The sequence below is a fragment of the Aquarana catesbeiana genome, linkage group LG03 (assembly GCF_042186555.1).
Source record: "Aquarana catesbeiana isolate 2022-GZ linkage group LG03, ASM4218655v1, whole genome shotgun sequence".
Taxonomy (NCBI): Eukaryota; Metazoa; Chordata; class Amphibia; order Anura; family Ranidae; genus Aquarana; species Aquarana catesbeiana.
This window is the reverse complement of record NC_133326.1, coordinates 634,135,633-634,158,595: the sequence shown is the minus strand read 5'-3', so window position 1 is coordinate 634,158,595 and position 22,963 is coordinate 634,135,633. Positions and strand designations below refer to the sequence as shown.

Sequence of the window (22,963 nt, the reverse complement as noted above, 5' to 3'; positions counted from 1 at the left end):
CCCTCTTCCCTGACAAATCATATCCACAGCACTGGTCCCTGACTATGCTGACAGCTCTCCTACTACCTGCCTTTGATTTAGAACTACCTAATGTTAATATCAATGTCAGTATTGTCACAGGTGCTTCAGAGGGAGGTCACAGGGAGGCATCAAGAGACACTTCTGAGTATCACTAATAGGGTGTAAATAAAAAAGACTGAAGGACCATTCTGACAGTGTAATACTACGAATATGTACTGCACAGTTCACCCAGAATGCAGAGTGGTGCAGTTCAGAAACCAATGGGAACTTTAAATTGCATAGAGAGCATGTTCTTCTGCTACCAGAAAAGGCTTTAAGATGCAGTATTTTTTTTTAATAGTAATGTTTACCTTGCTCCCGAACCGGACTAGCCACATGTTACTTATTGCCATAAAGTGTCATATTTAGTCATTCACCTGAATTGTCACTCAGCCAGTAGGTTGGGTGTGCTCAGCTCCTTAGACTAGAATGGGAAAGCCTATAAATCCTTACATTACTAATTTACACGTGCCAGTTTCATTGCTTCCTCATAGTGTTTAAAGTTAGGGGCATAAGGGGGGAGGCGCCTCTGGGTGTAGTATAAAAAGCCGTTTTTTATTTTAAAACAATGTGCAAACAACTCACATTTCAGTATGTACTCAAAAAATTCTCCAACTGCTCGTCCGACTTTGTCATCTATGGCCTAACTTGTCCTTGTGGCCTAATTTATGTGGGCCGAACAATTAGGACCTTGAGACAAAGGTTTGGCGAGCACAGAAGATTAATTGACCCCCATAGTGTCCCAAGGCATTTCGCTATGGCCCATTAGAGCTCCACGGTGGGCCTTAAGGTTTGGGTTATTGAACAGATTCCCAGATCCCTTTCGGCTGCGGAAAGATTCAAGAAACGTTGCGCCCGCAAGACCTATTGGATTTACACCTTAGATGTACTTTCGCCTGGGGGTATAAACGAGAGCATTGAGATCGCCACGATATTATAAACTTATTTTCCAGTATATTGCCATATTGCACTGTGATTTTGAGAGTGCCTCTAAACAATTGTTCTAACCCAATAATTTTTTTTTTTTTATAACTAATAATTGCTCATTTTTTAATTATTAAATTTTAACTATTATTTTTCATTTTTTATTTATTTATTTATTTATTTTTTATGTATATTTTTTATATATATATACCTTTAAATAACAGTTTCCTTCCTTTTATAATATTTTTTAAAATAATCCCGTAAAAATAACAGCTTGGTCCTGATCAATTGTCCACTGTTTTATAAGAAACCGCATTTGTTCCTTAATATGCTTACTCTGGCCCGTCTTCCCCCCTCCTTTCTCCCCTCCCCTCCTCTCCCTCCTTGTCCATATAAGCCAGTCACACTATCTGTCTATAGCTTGACGAAGGAGCGCGGCTACCAGAATACCGTAGCCCGTACGCTCAGGAAACGCGTTGCGGCCCTGTGACGTCACAGCTGTGCGCTTGCCCTCCATCTGCGTTCCAAGCCTCATCTGAATGTGCACCACTACCGCGGCCAGCATTAGCGGTATACCAGGAGCTATACGCAGACCTGCCAGCACCACTGTGACCCATCGGATGAACTGCCCCATGATGGATTATTCCTCTGGCTTCTCAGATGCTTTCTTTTACACTACTGAAATGTGAGTTGTTTGCACATTGTTTTAAAATAAAAAACGGCTTTTTATACTACACCCAGAGGCGCCTCCCCCCCTTGTGTTTTTTCTATAGATTCTGGAGCTTGGTTTCAGTTCCTTGGAAGGCAGCCCTGCTTGTGGACTATATACCTATACCTTTCCTTACAGACTTGTTACATGGACCCCTAATGGACTATTTATGCTGATTCTCTTCCTCCTATAAATTGTACATATGTTTTAAAATTGTATGCCGTTCATTGTGATGTTGCTAGATATTCTCCAGTCTTTTGCGCCTTTCCTTGTACATTGTGTTTTTTTTAAATCTGCAGTGCTGCATACTGGTCTTTTGTCTAACATCACGTACACGCATAGTTCACAGATAACGTGTGACTTGTTCATACCGTTTATCTAATATGGACATGATCTCTAGTATAGCAAGTCAAAAATATGCGACCCTCAAATCACTATTTGCTAAACTAACGCCTGATGTCCTTTTTTTGGACACAGCCAAACTTCAAGGTAAAGTACGTCAGAACCTCTGTGGTAAATTTAAACAGCTGGAGAGGCTAATCTGCACCACCAACTCTCAATGGTGGGACAGGTTTTTCCTACAGCAGTATATCGATCTAAAAGTTTCCCTCAGAGGTTTAAGAGTGATGAAAGACTGCCCCCCCTTTCTGGGTGAAGAAGGCAAAAAAGAATGGGCTAGTATCGCAGAGTTTTGTACCACCAAGTGGATGGGAACACTCATTTCCCACCGAACACACAGATTCAACAAATTAAGTCAGCAAGTTATTTCCATTATAGAAGATATTTCCAAATTCACAGTCCATATCCCTTCATCATTGTTAGACATATTGAAAGAAAATACCAAAAGAGATGAGGACAATCTTGTTAACAAAAAAATGGGCAAATTCAAGCGTGACCTGGATGATTATAATCTCAATAGTGTCTTCTTATGGAACAAAAAGAACATCCCATATAAATCTCCTTCTTCTCATAACTCTCATCCCCCTAACTCTGATTGGCATCACCCAGTACCCTCTAGTCACCCCCCTGTCCCACTTATGAGCATCCGATTGGATCACAATAATATTTCTATTTGTCGTAAGCAAGATAATTCCAATCCCAATCCCAGTGTTCGCCAGCAAAGGTCTCCTTATCAATTTCGGAAAAACCAGACAACTCTTGGATCACATATCAAAAAAATAAAAAAAAACAAAAAGGAAGAGCTTATTGATGCCCTTCATCAGTTCTATAACAGGTCCTCTCACTCATTAACAACCACGCAATCTTCTTCTCCCATTCCACCCTTCCAGCTTCGGTAACAGACACCTCTAATGTCACTACTGTTCATTGCAACAACATAGATACAGTTGTTCGATTGAAGTCTAACAAACAGACACTTTCACCAACCAGGACATTCCCATCCCCAAGAAAATTATCTCCTTGTGCTCCATTGTCTGTAATTTCTCCCGTTAATATACCATCTAATGTAGGCTGTTCTACAGCCTCTCCTTTTTTAGTGCTCAGTCCTCCTCTGGTTCCAGCCTCCCGAAAAAGAAAGCTCACAGAAGAGGTTGCAGAGGAGGACGAAGCAAGAAACAACAAGAACACACCCAAATGCCCCAAACTATAAAAATATTTAATTTATCCTCCTGTACCCTATCCCATGCAGATCTGTCCCTCTTGAGCCGTGGATTAAACTTTGCACCCACGAATAAACCCAATCCTTTTACTCTTTTCAAGGATCTTAATGGCTATATACGGAACCTCACTCTGAAGAGGCATTTTCATATTCAATCTGAAAAAGAAAAAAACATCATTAGCAATTGTAATACTACCCTTCCCACCATTCCTATTATAACTTCACCTACATCCAGTACGGAACTGTCTTTGGATATTGACGACCTTGATGTATCCAATAGTGATGACTTGGTGCTCTGATCACTTTCGCAGCACCTTATGTCATCCCCTCCTATTGTCCATACTACACTTAAGCCCAAATCCATTTTTTTCCCTACTCAGTCAAAAGGCCCATATATAGAAGCTTTTTACAGAGTTGTTTTTGCAGATCTCAAGAAACTCTGCGAATCCACCTCTGCTTCCAAATCCAATAACTTATCACCCTCAGAGATAAAAGCACTTGATCAATTAATTCACAATGAAGATTTGATTATCAAATCAGCAGATAAAGGGGGTGGTATAGTACTCCAAAATAAATCTGATTACTTGAGAGAGTCATATAGACTACTGTCTGACACAATGACATGCATCAAACTCACCAAGGACCCCACAGCTGATTATGCTGCAGAGGCTGATCTATTGATTTCCACTGCCCTCCAAGAAGGTATCATCACCAAAATGGAGAGTTCTTTTTTGCATAAGAACTTCTATCAGATACCTTATTTTTACCACCTGCCTAAGATCCATAAAAGCCTACAAGACCCTCCGGGCAGGCCTATCGTAGAAGCTATGGACAGCGTGACGACAGGCTTTAGCCTATATATAGACCAGTTCCTTCAACCTATAGTATCCCAATTACAATCATATATTCGTGATGGTATCCACCTTTTGGAACTATTATCACCGTACAAGTGGGAGCCTACTTATGTTTGGCTCTCACTTGACGTGTGTTCACTATATACTTCCATACCTCACCATTTTGGCCTTATGGCTTTAGAACAGTTTTTGTCTTCTGATCCTCTTATCAATATGCGCCAGGCAAAGTTCATCATGGAAGCCACCAGATTTTGCCTGACGCATAATTATTTCTCGTTCAACAACGAATATTACCAACAAATACAGGGAACAGCTATGGGGGCCAATTTCGCTCCCTCATACGCTAACTTGGCCATGGGTTTATGGGAAAACAACTTCATTTACCAAAACAATCCCTTTGCAGCTAATATAATATTTTTTGGGAGATACATCGATGATCTGATAATTATCTGGGATGGAGACACTGAGCTGATCACCACTTTTGTTCAACATTGTAATAACAACCCGTATGGGTTGTCTTTTACGTCAGCCACAGATCCTACTACAATAGCTTTTCTGGATCTTGAATTAGGACATGAAGGTGCCAGTATCATTACTAGAAATTACATCAAGCCCACAGCGTGTAATTCCTATTTACACTTCGAGAGCTGCCACCTTCCTAAGTGGATCACGAATATTCCAAAAGGACAGTTTTGCCGCCTTCGGCAGAATTGTACCAAGGATTCTGATTATGCCGAACTCGGCAAAACTTTAAAAAGAAAATTCCTTGATAAAAAGTATCCAGAAACCCTAGTTGAGGAAGCTTACAACCATTATTTGCATGAGAAGCCTCCAAAAACGAATCAACTTCCACATGACTGTTCAAGTAGGTTTATAACCACTTTTCATTACAAATATAAACACATGGAGAAGATTTTGGAAAAACACTGGGGGATCCTACACCAAGATCCCCATCTAAAAACTTCTCTTTCCGCTCGCCCAAAAGTTATCTACCGTAGGGCTCCGAATCTAAAAAACAAGATTGCACTAAGCAAACTAAAATCCACTTCAGCCATACCATCAGGACCCACTTTGATCCCCCTGGTAGACATGTATCAATGCCGTAAGGCTTTATGCAAAACCTGCATGTTTGTCCAACATGGACAGAAGTCTTTTACCACTAAGGGCAAGACGTATGTACTCAAAGAATTCTTCAACTGCTCGTCTGACTTTGTCATCTATGGCCTAACTTGTCCTTGTGGCCTAATTTATGTGGGCTGAACAATTAGGACCTTGAGACAAAGGTTTGGCGAGCACAGAAGATTAATTGAAGGGGGCACTGACCCCCATAGTGTCCCAAGGCATTTCGCTATGGCCCATCAGAGCTCTACGGTGGGCCTTAAGGTTTGGGTTATTGAACAGATTCCCAGATCCCTTTCGGCTGTGGAAAGATTCAAGAAACTTTGCGCCCGCAAGACCTATTGGATTTACACCTTAGATGTACTTTCGCCTGGGGGTATAAACGAGAGCATTGAGATCGCCACGATATTATAAACTTATTTTCCAGTATATTGCCATATTGCACTGTGATTTTGAGAGTGCCTCTAAACAATTGTTCTAACCCAATAATTTTTTTTTCTTTTTTATAACTAATAATTGCTCATTTTTTAATTATTAAATTTTAACTATTATTTTTCATTTTTTATTTATTTATTTATTTTTATTTTTTATGTATATTTTTTATATATATATATATACCTTTAAATAACAGTTTCCTTCCTTTTATAATATTTTTTAAAATAATCCCGTAAAAATAACAGCTTGGTCCTGATCAATTGTCCACTGTTTTATAAGAAACCGCATTTGTTCCTTAATATGCTTACTCTGGCCCGTCTCCCCCCCCCTTTTTCCCCTCCCCTCCTCTCCCTCCTTGTCCATATAAGCCAGTCACACTATCTGTCTATAGCTTGACGAAGGAGCGCGGCTACCAGAATACCGTAGCCCGTACGCTCAGGAAACGCGTCGCGGCCCTGTGACGTCACAGCTGTGCGCTTGCCCTCCATCTGCGTTCCAAGCCTCATCTGGATGTACACCACTACCGCGGCCGGCATTAGCGGTATACCAGGAGCTACACGCAGACCTGCCAGCACCACTGTGACCCACCGGATGAACTGCCCCATGATGGATTATTCCTCTGGCTTCTCAGATGCTTTCTTTTACACTACTGAAATGTGAGTTGTTTGCACATTGTTTTAAAATAAAAAACGGCTTTTTATACTACATTCAGAGGTGCCTCCCCCCCTTGTGTTTTTTCTATAGATTCTGGAGCTTGGTTTCAGTTCCTTGGAAGGCAGCCCTGCTTGTGGACTATATACCTATACCTTTCCTTACAGACTTGTTACATGGACCCCTAATGGACTATTTATGCTGATTCTCTTCCTCCTATAAATTGTACATATGTTTTAAAATTGTACACACAATTGCCGTTCATTGTGATGTTGCTAGATATTCTCCAGTCTTTTGCGCCTTTCCTTGTACAAAGTCAGGGGCATGTAGGGGGTGAAGCAGCGGAATAACAGGTCATCATTATGATGGGTGGCCTAACTGGTCAGTATAAAATTTCAGTAGCTCGGAAGAGCACTGCTAAGAGGGATGGGGGGAAACTGCTATGTTATAGTGGTCTGGGATTCAGGGCACCTTGAAGACTGCAGTAGCCTGTTCGATACTTTTATGGCATTGAATGGCTAAATTGAAACTGATGACCCTTCAAAAATATGTAGGGCTAAGCAGAGAGCTGATACATTTCATATAATGCATCCACTTCCTACTCCAAAACAACAACCTCAAGCAGATCAAGTTGGATAAATATTACTAGCCAGGGTCTGCAAAACCTCTAAAGACTTCTAATTAAGCCCTGGTTAAAATTGCCATGTCATAAAACATCTACATAGTAGTTACATAGTAGGTGAGGTTGAAAAAAGACACAAGTCCATCAAGTCCAACCTATGTGTGTGATTATGTGTCAGTATTACATTACATATCCCTGTATATTGCGGTCATTCAGGTGATTATCTAATAGTTTTTTGAAGCTATCAATGCTCCCCGCTGAGACCACCGCCTGTGGAAGGGAATTCCACATCCTTGCCGCTCTTACAGTAAAGAACCCTCTACGTAGTTTAAGGTTAAACCTCTTTTCTTCTAATTGTAATGAGTGGCCACGAGTCTTATTAAACTCTCTTCTGCGAAAAAGTTTTATCCCTATTGTGGGGTCACCAGTACAGTATTTGTAAATTGAAATCATATCCCCTCTCAAGCGTCTCTTCTCCAGAGAGAATAAGTTCAGTGCTCGCAACCTTTCCTCATAACTAAGATCCTCCAGACCCTTTATTAGCTTTGTTGCCCTTCTTTGTACTCGCTCCATTTCCAGTACATCCTTCCTGAGGACTGGTGCCCAGAACTGGACAAGCTCTCCTGTATCCTGGTCATAACTGGGTATCATAAGCCTCAAATAAGACAGAACCTACTAATAGCTATTGTAAAATAGTCATTAAACACTCCAGGAATGGTTGTAAGCAAACACACATTCTGGTCTGGTGCTTTTTAACCTGCCAAAATCTAATTATATTCCATAAATCCTGCGATGATAAAAATCACACTCATAAAAAGCAATTGCACAGATGTATTAGAAAATAGCTATCAGTTACACACCAAACATGGTTGTATTATGAGGTGCAGAAGGTGGGTGGGACACATTAACTCCTGAGAAGACTATAAATAAGATCTATATAGATCTTATTTATTCAATAATACATTGGTTGTCGCATTGTGAAACCTTTATATTTGGAAATATTGTTAAAATATGAATAACTGGCATTAAGGGAGTGTCTCTAAAGTATTATAAAACACTTCAATACCCATCAGCACACCCTTCAGCACACCACTCAGACCCTTTGATTGCTTATTTCATTTCCATAAACACCCTTTGAGGGGTCAACACAAAGCTGCTGCAATTTGCAGCTGTAACTCGCGTTTTCCACCAAAATTGTGATGGATCGCTAAAGGTCATTCATGAGAGCTGATACCTTAATACATACAAGTGGACCTACTCTACAGTGGATTGGATTCTGCTGGAACCAAAGACCAGCCAAATTTTGTATAAGCATTTTTTACTTTTATTCTATTTTATTTTAATGTTGCAATTGTCTATTTTGTAATATCTTTAAAATATCTGTAATATCTGTAAAAAACTTTTTTCTTTAATTTTTTCATTAACATGATTTTTTAAAATAATTAAGCTAATTTTTTAAAAGATATAATCAAAAATTAAAGAATCCTTGCTCCTTCAACGAAATCTGCCATATTTGAAACTCTCTTACCTTCCAGTCTGCTGTGGCAGTGAGTGTCACAAGTATTTCTTAAAGGTCAGAATCACCAGATTCTTTAAATGGTGCTTGTTTCCATTAAATGATGTGGTAGTAGCTGCTGTATTTGTTGAAAATCGAATTTGTGAAATGAGCTCTACATACCATCCCCACTCGGGCACCATCCCAATGAAACATTGCCAAAATGAGGAAAACAGGGGTCCGTTCACCCCATGGGACAACACCCAGGGTAAGGAAGAAAACCCCAAAAATGGGACTTTAAGTTGTGCTAGACTGGGAGATACAATATTGTACAAACATAATAAAAACACAATGTTTTATTACAAAGTTTAAAATGTTACATTAAAAGCCCAATATACATCCAATGCCATATCTCTATTTTTACAATAACAATCGATCACTATCTTTTATAAGCATGTAGGATTGACGTGTTTAGCGTAACTTGATTCCTCAGGATCCACGCTTGCACATAGAGAATAGATATGGCTAGAGCAAACAAATAATCAAATGAACATCATATACACAGAAGTAAACCATATATATACGGTGGGTATATGCTTGTGATGGTAGAAGAAAAAATGGATGGGGCAAAATACTATCAATTTTTTAAGGAAAATCTGCTGCCCTCTGCCAGAAATTGTCAATGGAAAGAAGGTTTACCTTCCAACATGACCTAAAGCACACAGCAAAAATGACTACACAGGGGTTGAAGGAGAAAAAAAGGTAAATGTCCTTGCATGACCTAGTCAGAGCCCAGACTTAAACCCCATTAAAAATCTGTGGAATGACTTAAAGACTACAGTCCACAAACAGTCACCATCAAATTTTACTAAACTTGAGCAGTTCTGCAAAGAAGAGTGGGCAAATATTGCAAAGTCTACATGTGCAAAGTTAGAAGAGACATATCCCAACAGATTAAAGGCTGTAATTAAAGTAAAAGGTGGTTCAACAAAATACTGACACAAGGGGGTGATCCTTTTTCAAACAATTCTGTCTGTGCAAGAGTGGATGCTGAGGAAGGAAGTTATGCTAAACACGCGTCTTGTCATTGGTTGCATATTGGGTTTTTAATGTAACATTTTAAACTTTGTAATAAAACATTGTGTTTTTATTATATGCTTATACATTATTGTATCTCCCAGTTTGGCTAAACTTAAAATCTAATTTTTGGGTTTTTCCACCTTACCCTGGGTTTTGGATGGACCCATGTTTTCTTTGTTTTGGCACTACTGTATGTGTGTGTGTTTATAGGGTTAAATGCATAGTTAACCGACCCAGTGACAATCATTATCAGTCTGCTGGCACTTAGATTTTTGTCCACCTGCCTCTATGTAAAGGTTGAGGCAAGAATAGTTACATTCTGGTGACAGTGGGGGTATTGGAATTAACTTTATCATCACACAAGATATACATTGAAAATAAAGTTGTTTAAATGTTCCATCCGCATTTTATACAGGTATTATCTCATCTATAGCTGAAAGAATGGAAAGCATCTGAGCTTGGAATGTAAATAGTCAAGTGTTGAGTTTAAAGCCTAATTACATGCAACGTTTTAAAAAGGCTGTAAAAGGACTAGAATTAGAATTGTTTTTGCTCTTTATGCCTCTCATGGGGAATGACAGAATGTCACAGGGACTATAAGTGAGAAGAAATCATTGACACATACAGCAATAAAAAGGACTGGTTCTAAACCCTCACCACTCTATTAAGAGAAAAAAATTTGGGGATGGCGCTGAACTTTAATTTGAGACACATTTGCATTGTGGTTTTTTTAAACTTATGTACTTTTCCCCAACAGTCTTCTGACATTTAAGGCTTTGTCCCAGCTGTTCATATTGGGCTGTACCTGGATTATTGGGATCTTTCAGTTTGGGTCGGGCTCCCTGGTCATGTCCTACATCTTCACCATCTGCAATAGCCTCCAGGGATTGTACATCTTCTGTGTACACTGCCTGCTCAACCACCAGGTCATGTGACATAAATTTATTTACCAAGCTTTGTGTCTTGGTGCTATTCTATAGTTCTCTGCTAAATAACAGTTTCCTTGTTACATGTCCAGGTAAGAGAAGAGTATAGAAGAGGATTCCGAAGATTCCAGTCCAAGAAGTCAGACTCAGAAGCCACATCTGGCAGTACAATGCCTATGACTATAAAGTCTGTAAGTTCTGACCTTCATATGTTTTAATATTCTGCATACACTACAAAAAGTGCAAACAGACTCTAATAGAGATATGATAAAATGTATCTAAATCCAAGAAAATATTAAAACTTACCAGTCCATAGATGAGGTGGCTGCATTCAATTTCTTTTTTAGTTTTTTTTTACCCTTTATTTTCACCTGGTATCCTGCCAGTTCCTGTCCTAAGGTAACAATGCTTACTCAGTGTACTAAATCTATGGAGAAGAAGCATTGTTACCATAGGACAGAAAGTGTGTTAGGACTAAAGAACACCTCCCCCTCCACCTCTCCATAATAAGACTGCAGACTATGAACTGTGCAGCGCTCATAGGATTTCTGATGGATCAACAGGTACTTTTTTGCACTTATCGAACAGATGTAACAAAATGCTTTCAATGGTATGTTTTACAGTCCAAAACTGGGCAAATAAGAGAAGTTCATAGTTTACATACACTTTAAAAGCATCCTAATGATTATTTTCCCCAAATGTCCTGTCATCTTTCAATAGACTATCAATAGGGATGAATAAAACAGAGTTTCCATTTTTCTGAAATCAGGTGATTTCCACAAAACTTTGCCAATCTTGTCTAAAGCACTGGAGTCATTTCATAGGGAAGACAAAAGGAATGTGTTTTTGGTCGTTTTGGATGGTGCAGTGGGCTTTAACTGGTTCCTGGGGGTGTAAGAATCTCTTTTTAACTATCCTGGACCTGTTCTTGTTCCCCTCATTAGCTTCATAAATGAAAACATAAACATTAAAAACCTAGTGACCAATAATGATCAAATACAGAAAAAGGAAAATAAATCACAAATACAAAGAGCACTAACTAGAATAAACTGAACTACCCTAAATGCAGTCCCTCTGGCCTTCTGCCCCAACGTAACTCCCCCTAAAGAAAACATGAACATTAAAAACCTAGTGACCAATAATGATCAAATACAAAAAAAGGAAAAGATATCACAAATACAAAGAGCACTAAATAGAATAAACGGAACAACCCTAAATGCAGTCCCTCTGGCCTTCTACCCCAGCGTACCCCCCCCCCCCCACAGAAACAAACATACACACACACAAGAAAGCCAACACTTTCTAAATTAAAATAAAATAATTTTTTTTTGTTAAAACAAATTTCCCTTAAACAGCTCAATGAGCCAAATTGAGCCTCCGATTCAGTATAATTTCACCATTAGCAAAATCAGTAATTCCACAGTAAAATATATTTTTTCCCAAATCACTCCAATCATCTATAATCTTCATGAGCCACATCCATTCAGTCATCACAATCCTTCCTTCTGCTAGACATATGTGATTCATTTTCGTTACGAATCAAAATTTGGACGAAATTTTTGTTACACAGAGATTCGGAGGTATCAAGGTCTCCGAATCACAATTGTAATGAATTTCAACTTCTATAAAATAAATTATAATGAAAAAAATAATTTATTTGTTTCATTCTGATCTGAAATAACTTAAAAACATAACGAATGACCTGAATTGATTTGGTTCCAATTAATTTTGATGTTGCATTAACATTTTTCATTATTATAAGAACGTACTACATATGAAATGGGAACATATTGCAATAAACGCAGTAAGGTATAAAAGTAAAATAAGTTGATGTTTCCTACTTATTGTGTGTGGGTTGGATGGAGGTGAATCCTTCAGAATCTCTGAATCATAACATAACAAACAAATCCAAAATGTATTTTTTCCATTCCATTATGTTATGATTCTGATGGATCCACATCCATCCAACCCAAACACAATGTATTAATAATGTCCAAAAATAATGAATTAACGCGTTAAAATGAATATGGCCAATCTTTTAAAATACCTTCCGAAAAAGGGATCAATTCAGAAAGAACTAATGAACTAAACATATCCGAATATACAAAACAAATCTGAATATATAAACGAATTCTGAAAATGAATCATGTCTGCACTGCTAGTATTTTCACAACTGATAATAATGATAAAATATTTTACTTTGTAGCAGAGTCAAGCCTCGGAGGTATCAAATCTGGAGGTGAAATCAGCGCGAGTTGTGGAAAATCAGTATGAGCTCTGAAGAATCATTTTTGCTAAATCTCAAAATAAAACACTGTAAATGAAAAGACTGAGGACTTTGTAAATTACAAGGACATTGGGAGATAATATATGATGGAATAGTGAAAGAAGGACCAACAACGATTCTTTACAGGGATCAAAAACACAACTGTGAATGTAAAAGAAAAAACTTTTATATACAACAATCCTGTAAGTGCTGGCTAAGAGCCATATAGGAATTATATATTCCAATCAACATCATTTCCAAAACACTGCTACCTGTATAATTATTTAAATAACTTTTTAGATACATGAGTAAAAAAATCACCAGCTGGATGTGAATATAGTTATTAATGTATGTCTATTTTAAAATAAAAAAAAAATTGTATAATTTTTGTAATTAAATATATACTTTGGGACAGCCATATTTAGGTCTACTTTATGCTTTTCAGAGCTACATAATAATTGAAATTATTTCCAATTCCTTATTACAATGGAGGACTTTGGAGTTGATTTACTTGTATAGTACAGCATGTTCACTTTGCAGAGTGAATTTTCACTTAGCTCAGTGAATGCCCAAGTGAAACTGTGTTCACTGTGTCACTTTTTTTTTAATTGGGTTTTTCAATAAACAAAGTTAACTATCTCAAGGTGAGGGCAATTCCAAAGCATATATAGACAAAAGACAGCAGAAGTACAACCATTTTACTAGAGCTAGGAGCTAACAGAGGGCTTGTATACGTCAAGCACAAATAACTGCAAGATCAAATCAGTAAATGGGTTGATGATACCACTAATCAAAGGACAGACATAAAGCACCAGTCCAAAATAACACAACTAAAACAGAAAAGACCAATGAGAACAAGTGGCATCAGTCCGGCATGGGTGGGATGAAGGGCGGAATCTCCCCAATGTTCCGAGGCGGTCAGTGTAAGTAAAGTGATTCTGAGGCTGTCAGTACTTTGGTGACATATTGATCCCATTTGCTGTGGAAGCCGACTGAATTTTTATGATGAGACAGGTACTGTGTCACTTTGATTACCCAATCATGTGCAGGAATAAGGAAAATAGGATTTTTGCTTGTAAATAACAGTCACACATCTTTATCTCCTTCACTATGTTAATTAAAAAATGAATTTAGCTAAGTAAACAGCCTATACTCCTTTAGTAAATCAACTCCTCTAAAACAATCGATGCAATCCCTGTGGGGTGGATATCTTATAAGGAAAACAACTACCTCTACTCATAATGAAACATTTTGAAAGTTTATGTACAAGAGAAGAGTTCAAAAATAAATGTAAGGGTTATAAAGTAGAGTAAAGAGTATAAAGTAGAGAGATTGACATGCACATGGAGGTTGGACTTAGTAAGTGAGCCAACACCTTGCATCTTCACGAAAACTGAGATTTTGAGGCTTCATGCACACTAGCCTAAAAAAACGCCAGTGCTCTTGGCAGAAAAAACGCTAGCGTTTAGGAGCATTTTGCATTTATTTTTCTGCCATAAAAATGATCTCAACATTGCAAAAGAGTTTTTTTTCTCCCTCTAAACGTTCAGCTTAAAAAATGCCTCTAGACTACTTAATGTGAATGGACACATAGGATTACCTGTCCTGGAATCCAGCGATGTCGGCACTGCAGTTGATGTTTCCATTGGCTGTTGGGTGCTGCCGCCGTCATTGCCGGTAAGGGAACCCAGCCGGGAAGCTTGTAGCTGCACTCTCTTACTGGCCTGGCAGCAGGGGAAGGAGGAGTGAGGAGGAGTGGGCCAAACTTCTGACGGATCTCACCGCGGGGGGGTCTGACAGAAGTGGGGACAGGGTACCTGTCAAAAACAGCTATCCGCTCCCCCCGAAAGTGGCAAATGTGGCAACGGGAGGAGGGAGACAGATAAGCTGAAGTTTCAATTTTGGGTGGAACTCCGCTTTAAGCTCCAATCTTTGACAATTGTCAAACAGGACCTCTCAAATTATAAACATTTTACATTTTAATTAGGAAGACTGTACTGCTCTCAATTAAATACAAAAAACACCAAAATTACATATGTGTTAAATTCATAAAAAGTCCCAAAAAATGCTCTTGCTGCAAATCATAAAACATAAAGTAAGAAAAGTGTTGAAAATTGTGTTTTGAAAGAGAAGTGACACCCAGAAGACAAACAGTGCTCTTCCTCTTATCCTAGATAGAAACACTCCGCTCTCACGAGAAATAGATGACCTCTTCTCTCTATGAAGGCCAAATTGTATAAGGTAAGTATATCCAAGATAAGTAGCATATATTCGGTCCAACAATAAACTCCTGAGCCTCTGGGATTTTCGATGGAGGGGACATGGGGATTCCCTTATTTAGAACAGGAGGGGTCCATGGAACCCCACTAGGGGGAGACCTATGTACAAAGGGAGAAGGGGAGGGCAACATTGGAATTACCCACACGCCCCCCCCAGTGGCCACCAAGAGATCAGCAAAGAAATGATATAGAGGGAGCCGAGGAGGGCTTAAGAACAAACAAAAAAAAAAGAATATTAGGGATTTATAATTTAAGCAATAAGGAATTTACAGAATATGAGTTGAAGGTTCTAGATCTGGGACTGAATATGCCCCAGATAAAGGTGTTAACAAATTCAAAGTTTTTATTGATACACAGAAATTTGTAAGGAAACTAAATAAAAATTTTTTTGCTGGAATACCGCAAATTATAGAAACAGAAAGTTCTGAATATAAAAACAGTGGGTTAAAAAATCGTTTAAAGTTCACTCCTAGCAATCCTTCCACTCTATGCATGAAGATGAAAAACCTTCAGCAGTGTGCAGCTCCCTCCACAGCCCCCCGAATACTTACCTAAGCCTGATCTCGATCCAGCAATGTGCATGAGACCAGAAGCTCTCCCAGATCTCTCCCTCCTGATTGGCTGAGATGCCGCAGCAGGAGCCATCAGGTCAGCTTCTGCTGCTGCCAATCACAGCCAGTGAGATGGAAGCAGGGGGGGTGATGGGATCTGAGCAAAGAGAAACCCCCAGGGAGACCATAGTGGGATAAATTCAATTTTTTCTGGGATTAGGTAAAGCATAGATTACTTTTTACAGCCACTAACTCAAAAATATCCTTTACATTTAAGCGATAGCAAACATTTGATGAATATACTGAAGGAACTATTGACATTGAGTCACTTTACTCCAGCATAAGACAATTAGATGCATTGGCTGCTGTTAAAATGGCTTTGGACAGTAAATCACATCTACTACAGTACATCCAAAATCACCAGCAGGTGTCTCCTGGCAGTCTGGAGCTGTCAGGGGAGCTTTCCCCTGCTGGTGGTACTGATCTATGGTACTATGTGATCTTTGGGCCGCAGTGCTGGCGTCCACCAGCGGGTGGTTCCTGGCAGTGTGGAGCCGACATCATCTCCTGCGATCAGGCATCACCTGAGCCTGATTGCAGGAGATGTGTATAAATACCCGGCAAGCACACACACCTTACCTTGGTATCTTCCTTGCGCCCTGACCTGAACCTGAGAGCTTTGTAACTGTATCTGAACCTGATCCTGTCTGTATACCTGAACCCTGAACCCTGCACCTGAACCTTGTCCCTCCTGTGATCCTTGTCCTGCAGCCCTATCCATCCATCCATCCATCCATCCTTTCCTTGTCCTGTTTGTTCCCTGTCCCCATCTGCTGACCTCCCATTGATGACCCTGGCCTGGCTATGATTCCGGTATACCCCATTTATATATAAATAAATAAATATATATATATATATATATATATATATATATATATATATATATATATATATATATATATATATATCTGTCTGATCATTATTATTTGTGGGTCTCTGTATTTGGTTGGTTGTGCACTGTATTGTATTGGAGGTGGTTGTGTTTATATGTTTCACTTATCTTAATAAATTATAATATTTTCACTTTCACATATGTCTGGGTTCCTCTGTTGCTGTCCACACAGTTCTGGTCACACCTGATATGTGACACAGGGATAAGTAATTACTTCTAACATAATGGTTCCTTCTTTATTCAGGTGAAAGGCGTGGCTAAGGGAGCAAAGTATGCCCCCAGTGTAGATAACATTATGTTGGGAAAATGGGAGGGGAGAGAGAGATTTTTTGTCAAAACCCAACCGGAATTGACCTTCTATAAGAGGTTAATAGATGATATTTTCATTTTATGGGAAGGATCAAAGGAGAGTCTCAAATAATTTTTTCAGAAGATATCAATATCAACGGCCTAGCTCCTACATATACTACAGCTCGGTATCTCCTGTAAGTACCCAGAACGGACATTTTGTCTCTTCTGGTTGCACTGAGTCAATTATCTGATTTGTCTATACTCTGTTGTTTCAGATACCCTATAGCATCCACCCCTGAGGAAGTGTTTTTACACGAAACGCGTCGGATATCAAAGATGTAGCTACATGCTTCAATAGGACTATATTTAGATATACCCAATTACCGTATTTATCGGCGTATAACACGTGCTGGCATATAATTCACACCCCAAGTTTAGGAGGGAAGTTTAAGGAAAAAAACTTTTAGGAAGGAAGTTTAAGGAAAAAAACTTAAATTTTAAATGCCCATCAATGCAGCCTTGCACACTGTCCATCTGCAGCCTTCCCCAGTGTCCATCTGTAGCCTTGCACACTGTCCATCTGCAGCCTTCCCCAGTGTCCATCTGCAGCCTTCCCTAGTGTCCATCTGCAGCCTTCCCTAGTGTCCACCTGCAGCCTTCCCTAGTGTCCATCTGCAGCCTTACCCAAAATTGCAGCATGATGGGTTTTTAAATTTAGCGCTGCCGAGATACACAGATGTCGTGTGTATTTGGCTCCTCTCAGGCTCGATTTCCCCCTGATTTTAAGGGGAAAAAAGTGCATGTTATACGCCAATAAATACGGTACTTTATGACCTATACAATTTTATAACCATGTTACACCATGTCGTTATGTGCTGCTCAGTTCATTGTGTTTATACACATTTTTTTTTTTTTTTATTCAAAGATTTTTCCAAAATATAAACAATCATGGAGAAAAAGAAGACAAACAAAAAATGAACCTAGTACAAAACCAACTTCGCTAAGCATGTACATCTAATAGGCCAACACTGACACTTATTAAAGATATAAACTAGAAATAGGAGATTAATGCAAAATATAAATTAATATGCCACCTTAATGCAAATTCACTTCGAATTAAATAATAACCTCCAAAATATGTCGATATGCATCAATTACTGCAATTGTTAACCTATATGCTTATATCTTAATTTAACTACTTTAAAATGAGAAACCTTTCTCCTGACCCCATCTATGGGGGTCCGGAGACAAAATCTACTAAAAAAACTGAGAAAAAGAGAAAAAAATTTAAAAAAATTAAAAAAAAAGGAAGAGAAAAAAGAAGGATTAAATATAACTTACTCAAACTCAGAACCTTCACTCCCCCCCCCACAGAGTTCCCCCATCGAGTTCCCCCATCTGGGCTCAGCTCATCCTTATGAATCCACCCTCCCAACCTATACAGAAATGCAATCAACATATTGAGGGGTGCTCGAAAAGGTCATCTACGGCCGCCAGGTATCCCTACACTCCTCCTCTTTACCATAGAGAGACGCCGACAAAAATTCCATTGTCCTAATTTCGTCTATCCTACAAAACCAGTGTTTCAGAGAAGGTGTAGTCGTGGACTTCCACATGTCTGGAATACAAGCCCGGGCAGCATTCAGCATTTGCTTTCTATAGTGGTGAAGGGGTTGTTCATTTACATGCAAAGGATAGCCCAAAGGGTCCGAACCAAGGTCAACAAATGTCAATTTTTTAATCATCTCCCCCACATCCTTCCAGAATGCTATGCCAGAATAATGTCCCAGTCTCTTTATTACATCACCAGCATAACTTAGAAATTTGCGGGTAGAATTTGTTCATTAAGGCAGGAACCCTATACCACCTAACCAATAGCTTATAACCCTGTTCTTGAAAGCGGCTTGCTATGGAGGATTTATGAGCCAATAGGATAATCCTGTTAATTTGCGATCTTGTAAAAAAGATCTAAAGGTCCTCCTCCCAGAGTCGTATATACGCAGGAATCTGGCCTTCTGGAGGCTGAATAATCTGTTTATACAAGTGACAACATGTGTGGTACATGTTCCCCCTCCGCACATAAACGCTCAAAGGGTGTCAGTGGCCTTACACATAATTCCGCATCTGCTATAGACCTTAAAAACTGTGACAATTGAAAGGTAGACTACGGACTCAAGGGAGGCTGGGAAAGAATGGAAATGTCTTGCGTTGACATCCAACCCTGTTGGGTAACAAAATGCATGCCGCTGGTTCTACCTATTCCTATCAACCCCCGAAGCTGTTTATTATCAAGCCCAGGCGTGAAATCTGGATTCTGGATCACTGGTGTTAATGGGGAAGGGAAGGGAGAGAGGCCTTTTGTATATGAGTAAGAACTGCAATAGTGTCCCCAATTGTAGTATGCCTCTTCAATCCCCGATAGTATTTATGAGCGACCCATGGAAGTACAGACAGAGCAATCGGTGAAGCATGTTGTTCCACTTGTACCCACAGTTTAGTCTGTGAAGAGGTGCACCATGACACTACTCTGGACAAATGTAAGGCTCGATAGTAAGAGATCAGATCAGGCAGACCAATACCCCCCCCCCCGTGATTTAGGCAAAACCAGCACCGAATAGAGAAGCTTAGCGACTTTGCTGCTCCAGAGAAATTTAGTCAATAGTGTCCGGCACAAGAGAAAAAAAGCTTGAGGTAGTTTGATAGGAATCGCTTGCATTAAATATAGGATCTGAGGAAGCAGTGTGATCTTAAATGCATTACACCTCCCAAACCACGTGAGGGTAAGGGTCTTCCATAGTTGAAAATATGATCGCATTTTTGATAATAATGGGCAGAAGTTTGTCCAATATAGTAGGGCCATATTCAGGGTCAGTTTGACCCCCAACTATTTCAAAAAGGGCTGAACCCATTTAAACCGGTATACACCTTGTAGGTTAACAATACACTCCTTGGAAAGGAGGATACTCATCGCTTCACATTTAACGCCATTTATGGAAAAATTAGAAAGATCCTCATACTGAGCTAGACATTGAAGTAAACGAGGTAATGAAACCTCTGGATTGATAAGAAAAAATAAGAGGTCATCCGCATATGCGGCGATTTTATGCTCCGTATATGAAACCTGAAGACCACTGATCAAGTAGTCCGATCTAATTTTGTATAGAAAGGGTTCTGAGGTTAACACAAACATTAATGGAGAAAGAGGACAACCCTGTCTTGTCCCATTAGACAAAGAGAAATACTCTGAACGGGCCCCATTGACCAGCACAGCCGCAGTAGGACCAGTATATAATGCCTGAATCCAATGATCCATCATTCGCTCCCCCAGGCCAATATGTCTAATGCCGCGTACACACGGTCGGACTTTTCGTCTACAAAAGTCCGACAGCCTGTCCGACAGACTTCCGGCGGACTTTCGGCGGACTTGCAGCAGACTTTCTAACGAACGGACTTGCCTACACACGACCACACAAAAGTCCGACGGATTCGTACGTGATGACGTACACCGGACTAAAATAAGGAAGTTCATAGCCAGTAGCCAATAGCTGCCCTAGCATGGGTTTTTGTCCGTCGGACTAGCACACAGACGAGCGGATTTCGGGGTCCGTCGTAGTTACGACGTAAAGATTTGAAGCATGTTTCAAATCTAAAGTCCGTCGGATTTGAGGCTGAAAAAGTCTGCTGAAAGTCCGGAGAAGCCCACACACGATCGGATTACCAGCCAGCTTTAGTCCGTCGGCGTCCGTTGGACTTTTGTAGACGAAAAGTCCGACCGTGTGTACGCGGCATAAGAGTAAATTGAAGATATTGCCAATCCACCCGATCAAATACCTTTTCAGCATCCGTTGATAAAAGGAGAAAGGGCCGGTTCTCTGAATGAGCAATATTAATCAAGTCTATAGCCCTTACAGTATTGTCCCCGGCTTCTCTCTGTGGGATAAAATCTGCCTGGTCTGCGTGAATAAGATAGTTACATAGTTACATAGTAGGTGAGGTTGAAAAAAGACACAAGTCCATCAAGTCCAACCTATGTGTGTGATTATGTGTCAGTATTGCATTGTATATCCCTGTATGTTGTGGTCATTCAGGTGCTTATCTAATAGTTTCTTGAAGCTATCAATGCTCCCCGCTGAGACCACCGCCTGTGGAAGGGAATTCCACATCCTTGCCGCTCTTACAGTAAAGAACCCTCTACGTAGTTTAAGATTAAACCTCTTTTCTTCTAATTTTAATGAGTGGCCACGAGTCTTGGTAAACTCTCTTCTGCAAAAAAGTTTTATCCCTATTGAGGGGTCACCAGTCCGGTATTTGTAAATTGAAATCATATCCCCTCTCAAGCGTCTCTTCTCCAGAGAGAATAAGTTCAGTGCTCGCAACCTTTCCTCATAACTAAGATCCTCCAGACCCTTTATTAGCTTTGTTGCCCTTCTTTGTACTCGCTCCATTTCCAGTACATCCTTCCTGAGGACTGGTGCCCAGAACTGGACCGCATACTCTAGGTGCGGCCGGACCAGAGTCTTGTAGAGCGGGAGAATTATCGTTTTATCTCTGGAGTTGATCCCCCTTTTAATGCATGCCAATATTCTGTTTGCTTTGTTAGCAGCAGCTTGGCATTGCCTGCCATTGCTGAGCCTATCATCCACTAGGACCCCCAGGTCCTTTTCCATCCTAGGTTCTCCCCCCAGTGTATAGATTGCATTCATATTTTTGCCACCCAAATGCATTATTTTACATTTTTCTACATTGAACCTCATTTGCCATGTAGTCGCCCACCCCATTAATTTGTTCAGGTCTTTTTGCAAGGTTTCCACGTCCTGCGGAGAAGTTATTGCCCTGCTTAGCTTAGTATCGTCTGCAAATACAGAGATTGAACTGTTTATCCCATCCTCCAGATCGTTTATGAACAAATTAAATAGGATTGGTCCCAGCACAGAACCCTGGGGCACCCCACTACCCACCCCTGACCATTCTGAGTACTCCCCATTTATCACCACCCTCTGAACTCGCCCTTGTAGCCAGTTTTCAATCCATGTACTCACCTTATGGTCCATGCCAACAGACCTTATTTTGTACAGTAAACGTTTATGGGGAACTGTGTCAAATGCTTTTGCAAAATCCAGATACACCACGTCTACAGGCCTTCCTTTATCTAGATGGCAACTCACCTCCTCATAGAAGGTTAATAGATTGGTTTGGCAAGAACGATTCTTCATGAATCCATGCTGATTACTGCTAATGATATCGTTCGTATTACTAAAATCCTGTATATAGTCCCTTATCATCCCCTCCAAGAGTTTACATACTATCGATGTTAGGCTAACTGGTCTGTAATTCCCAGGGATGTATTTTGGGCCCTTTTTAAATATAGGTGCTACATTGGCTTTTCTCCAATCAGCTGGTACCATTCCAGTCAGTAGACTATCTGTAAAAATTAGGAACAACGGTCTGGCAATCACTTGACTGAGTTCCCTAAGTACCCTCGGATGCAAGCCATCTGGTCCCGGTGATTTATTAATGTTAAGTTTCTCAAGTCTAATTTTAATTCCGTCCTCTGTTAACCATGGAGGTGCTTCCTGTGTTGTGTCATGAGGATAAACACTGCAGTTTTGGTTACTGAAGCCCCCCGATTCACTCGTGAAGACTGAGGAGAAGAATAAATTCAATACCTTCGCCATCTCCCCATCCTTTGTAACCAGATGTCCTTCCTCATTCTTTATGGGGCCAATATGGTCTGTCCTCCCTTTTTTACTGTTTACATACTTAAAGAATTTCTTGGGATTTTTTTTGCTCTCCTCCGCTATGTGTCTTTCATGTTCTATCTTAGCTGTCCTAATTGCACCTTTACATATCCTGTTGCATTCTTTATAAAGTCTGAATGCTGAGGATGATCCCTCAACCTTGTATTTTTTGAAGGCCTTCTCCTTTGCTTTTATATGCATTTTTACATTGGAGTTAAGCCATCCAGGACTTTTGTTCGCTCTTTTAAATTTATTACCCAATGGGATACATTGGCTAATGCCCTTATTTAATATGCTCTTAAAGCAAACCCATCTCTCCTCCGTATTCTTTGTTTCTAATATTTTATCCCAGTTTATGCCTTTTAGCAAGGTTTGTAGTTTAGGGAAGTTGGC

At 39.8% G+C, this 22,963-nt stretch overlaps 1 protein-coding gene across 2 annotated transcripts in view; it reads left to right on the top strand.

The window, feature by feature from the left end:
• The window catches only part of LOC141133241 (adhesion G protein-coupled receptor E3-like), a 131,823-nt gene extending 115,145 nt beyond the window's left edge, over positions 1–16,678 (top strand). For both annotated transcript variants that reach the window (XM_073622500.1, XM_073622499.1), the window contains 3 exons: positions 10,325–10,493; positions 10,586–10,684; positions 12,700–16,678. In XM_073622500.1, coding sequence (XP_073478601.1) covers positions 10,325–10,493; positions 10,586–10,684; positions 12,700–12,774 — 343 coding nt within the window. In that variant the 3' untranslated portion in view covers positions 12,775–16,678. The remainder of the gene's footprint in view (positions 1–10,324; positions 10,494–10,585; positions 10,685–12,699) is intronic.
• Positions 16,679–22,963: the final 6,285 nt, after the last annotated feature.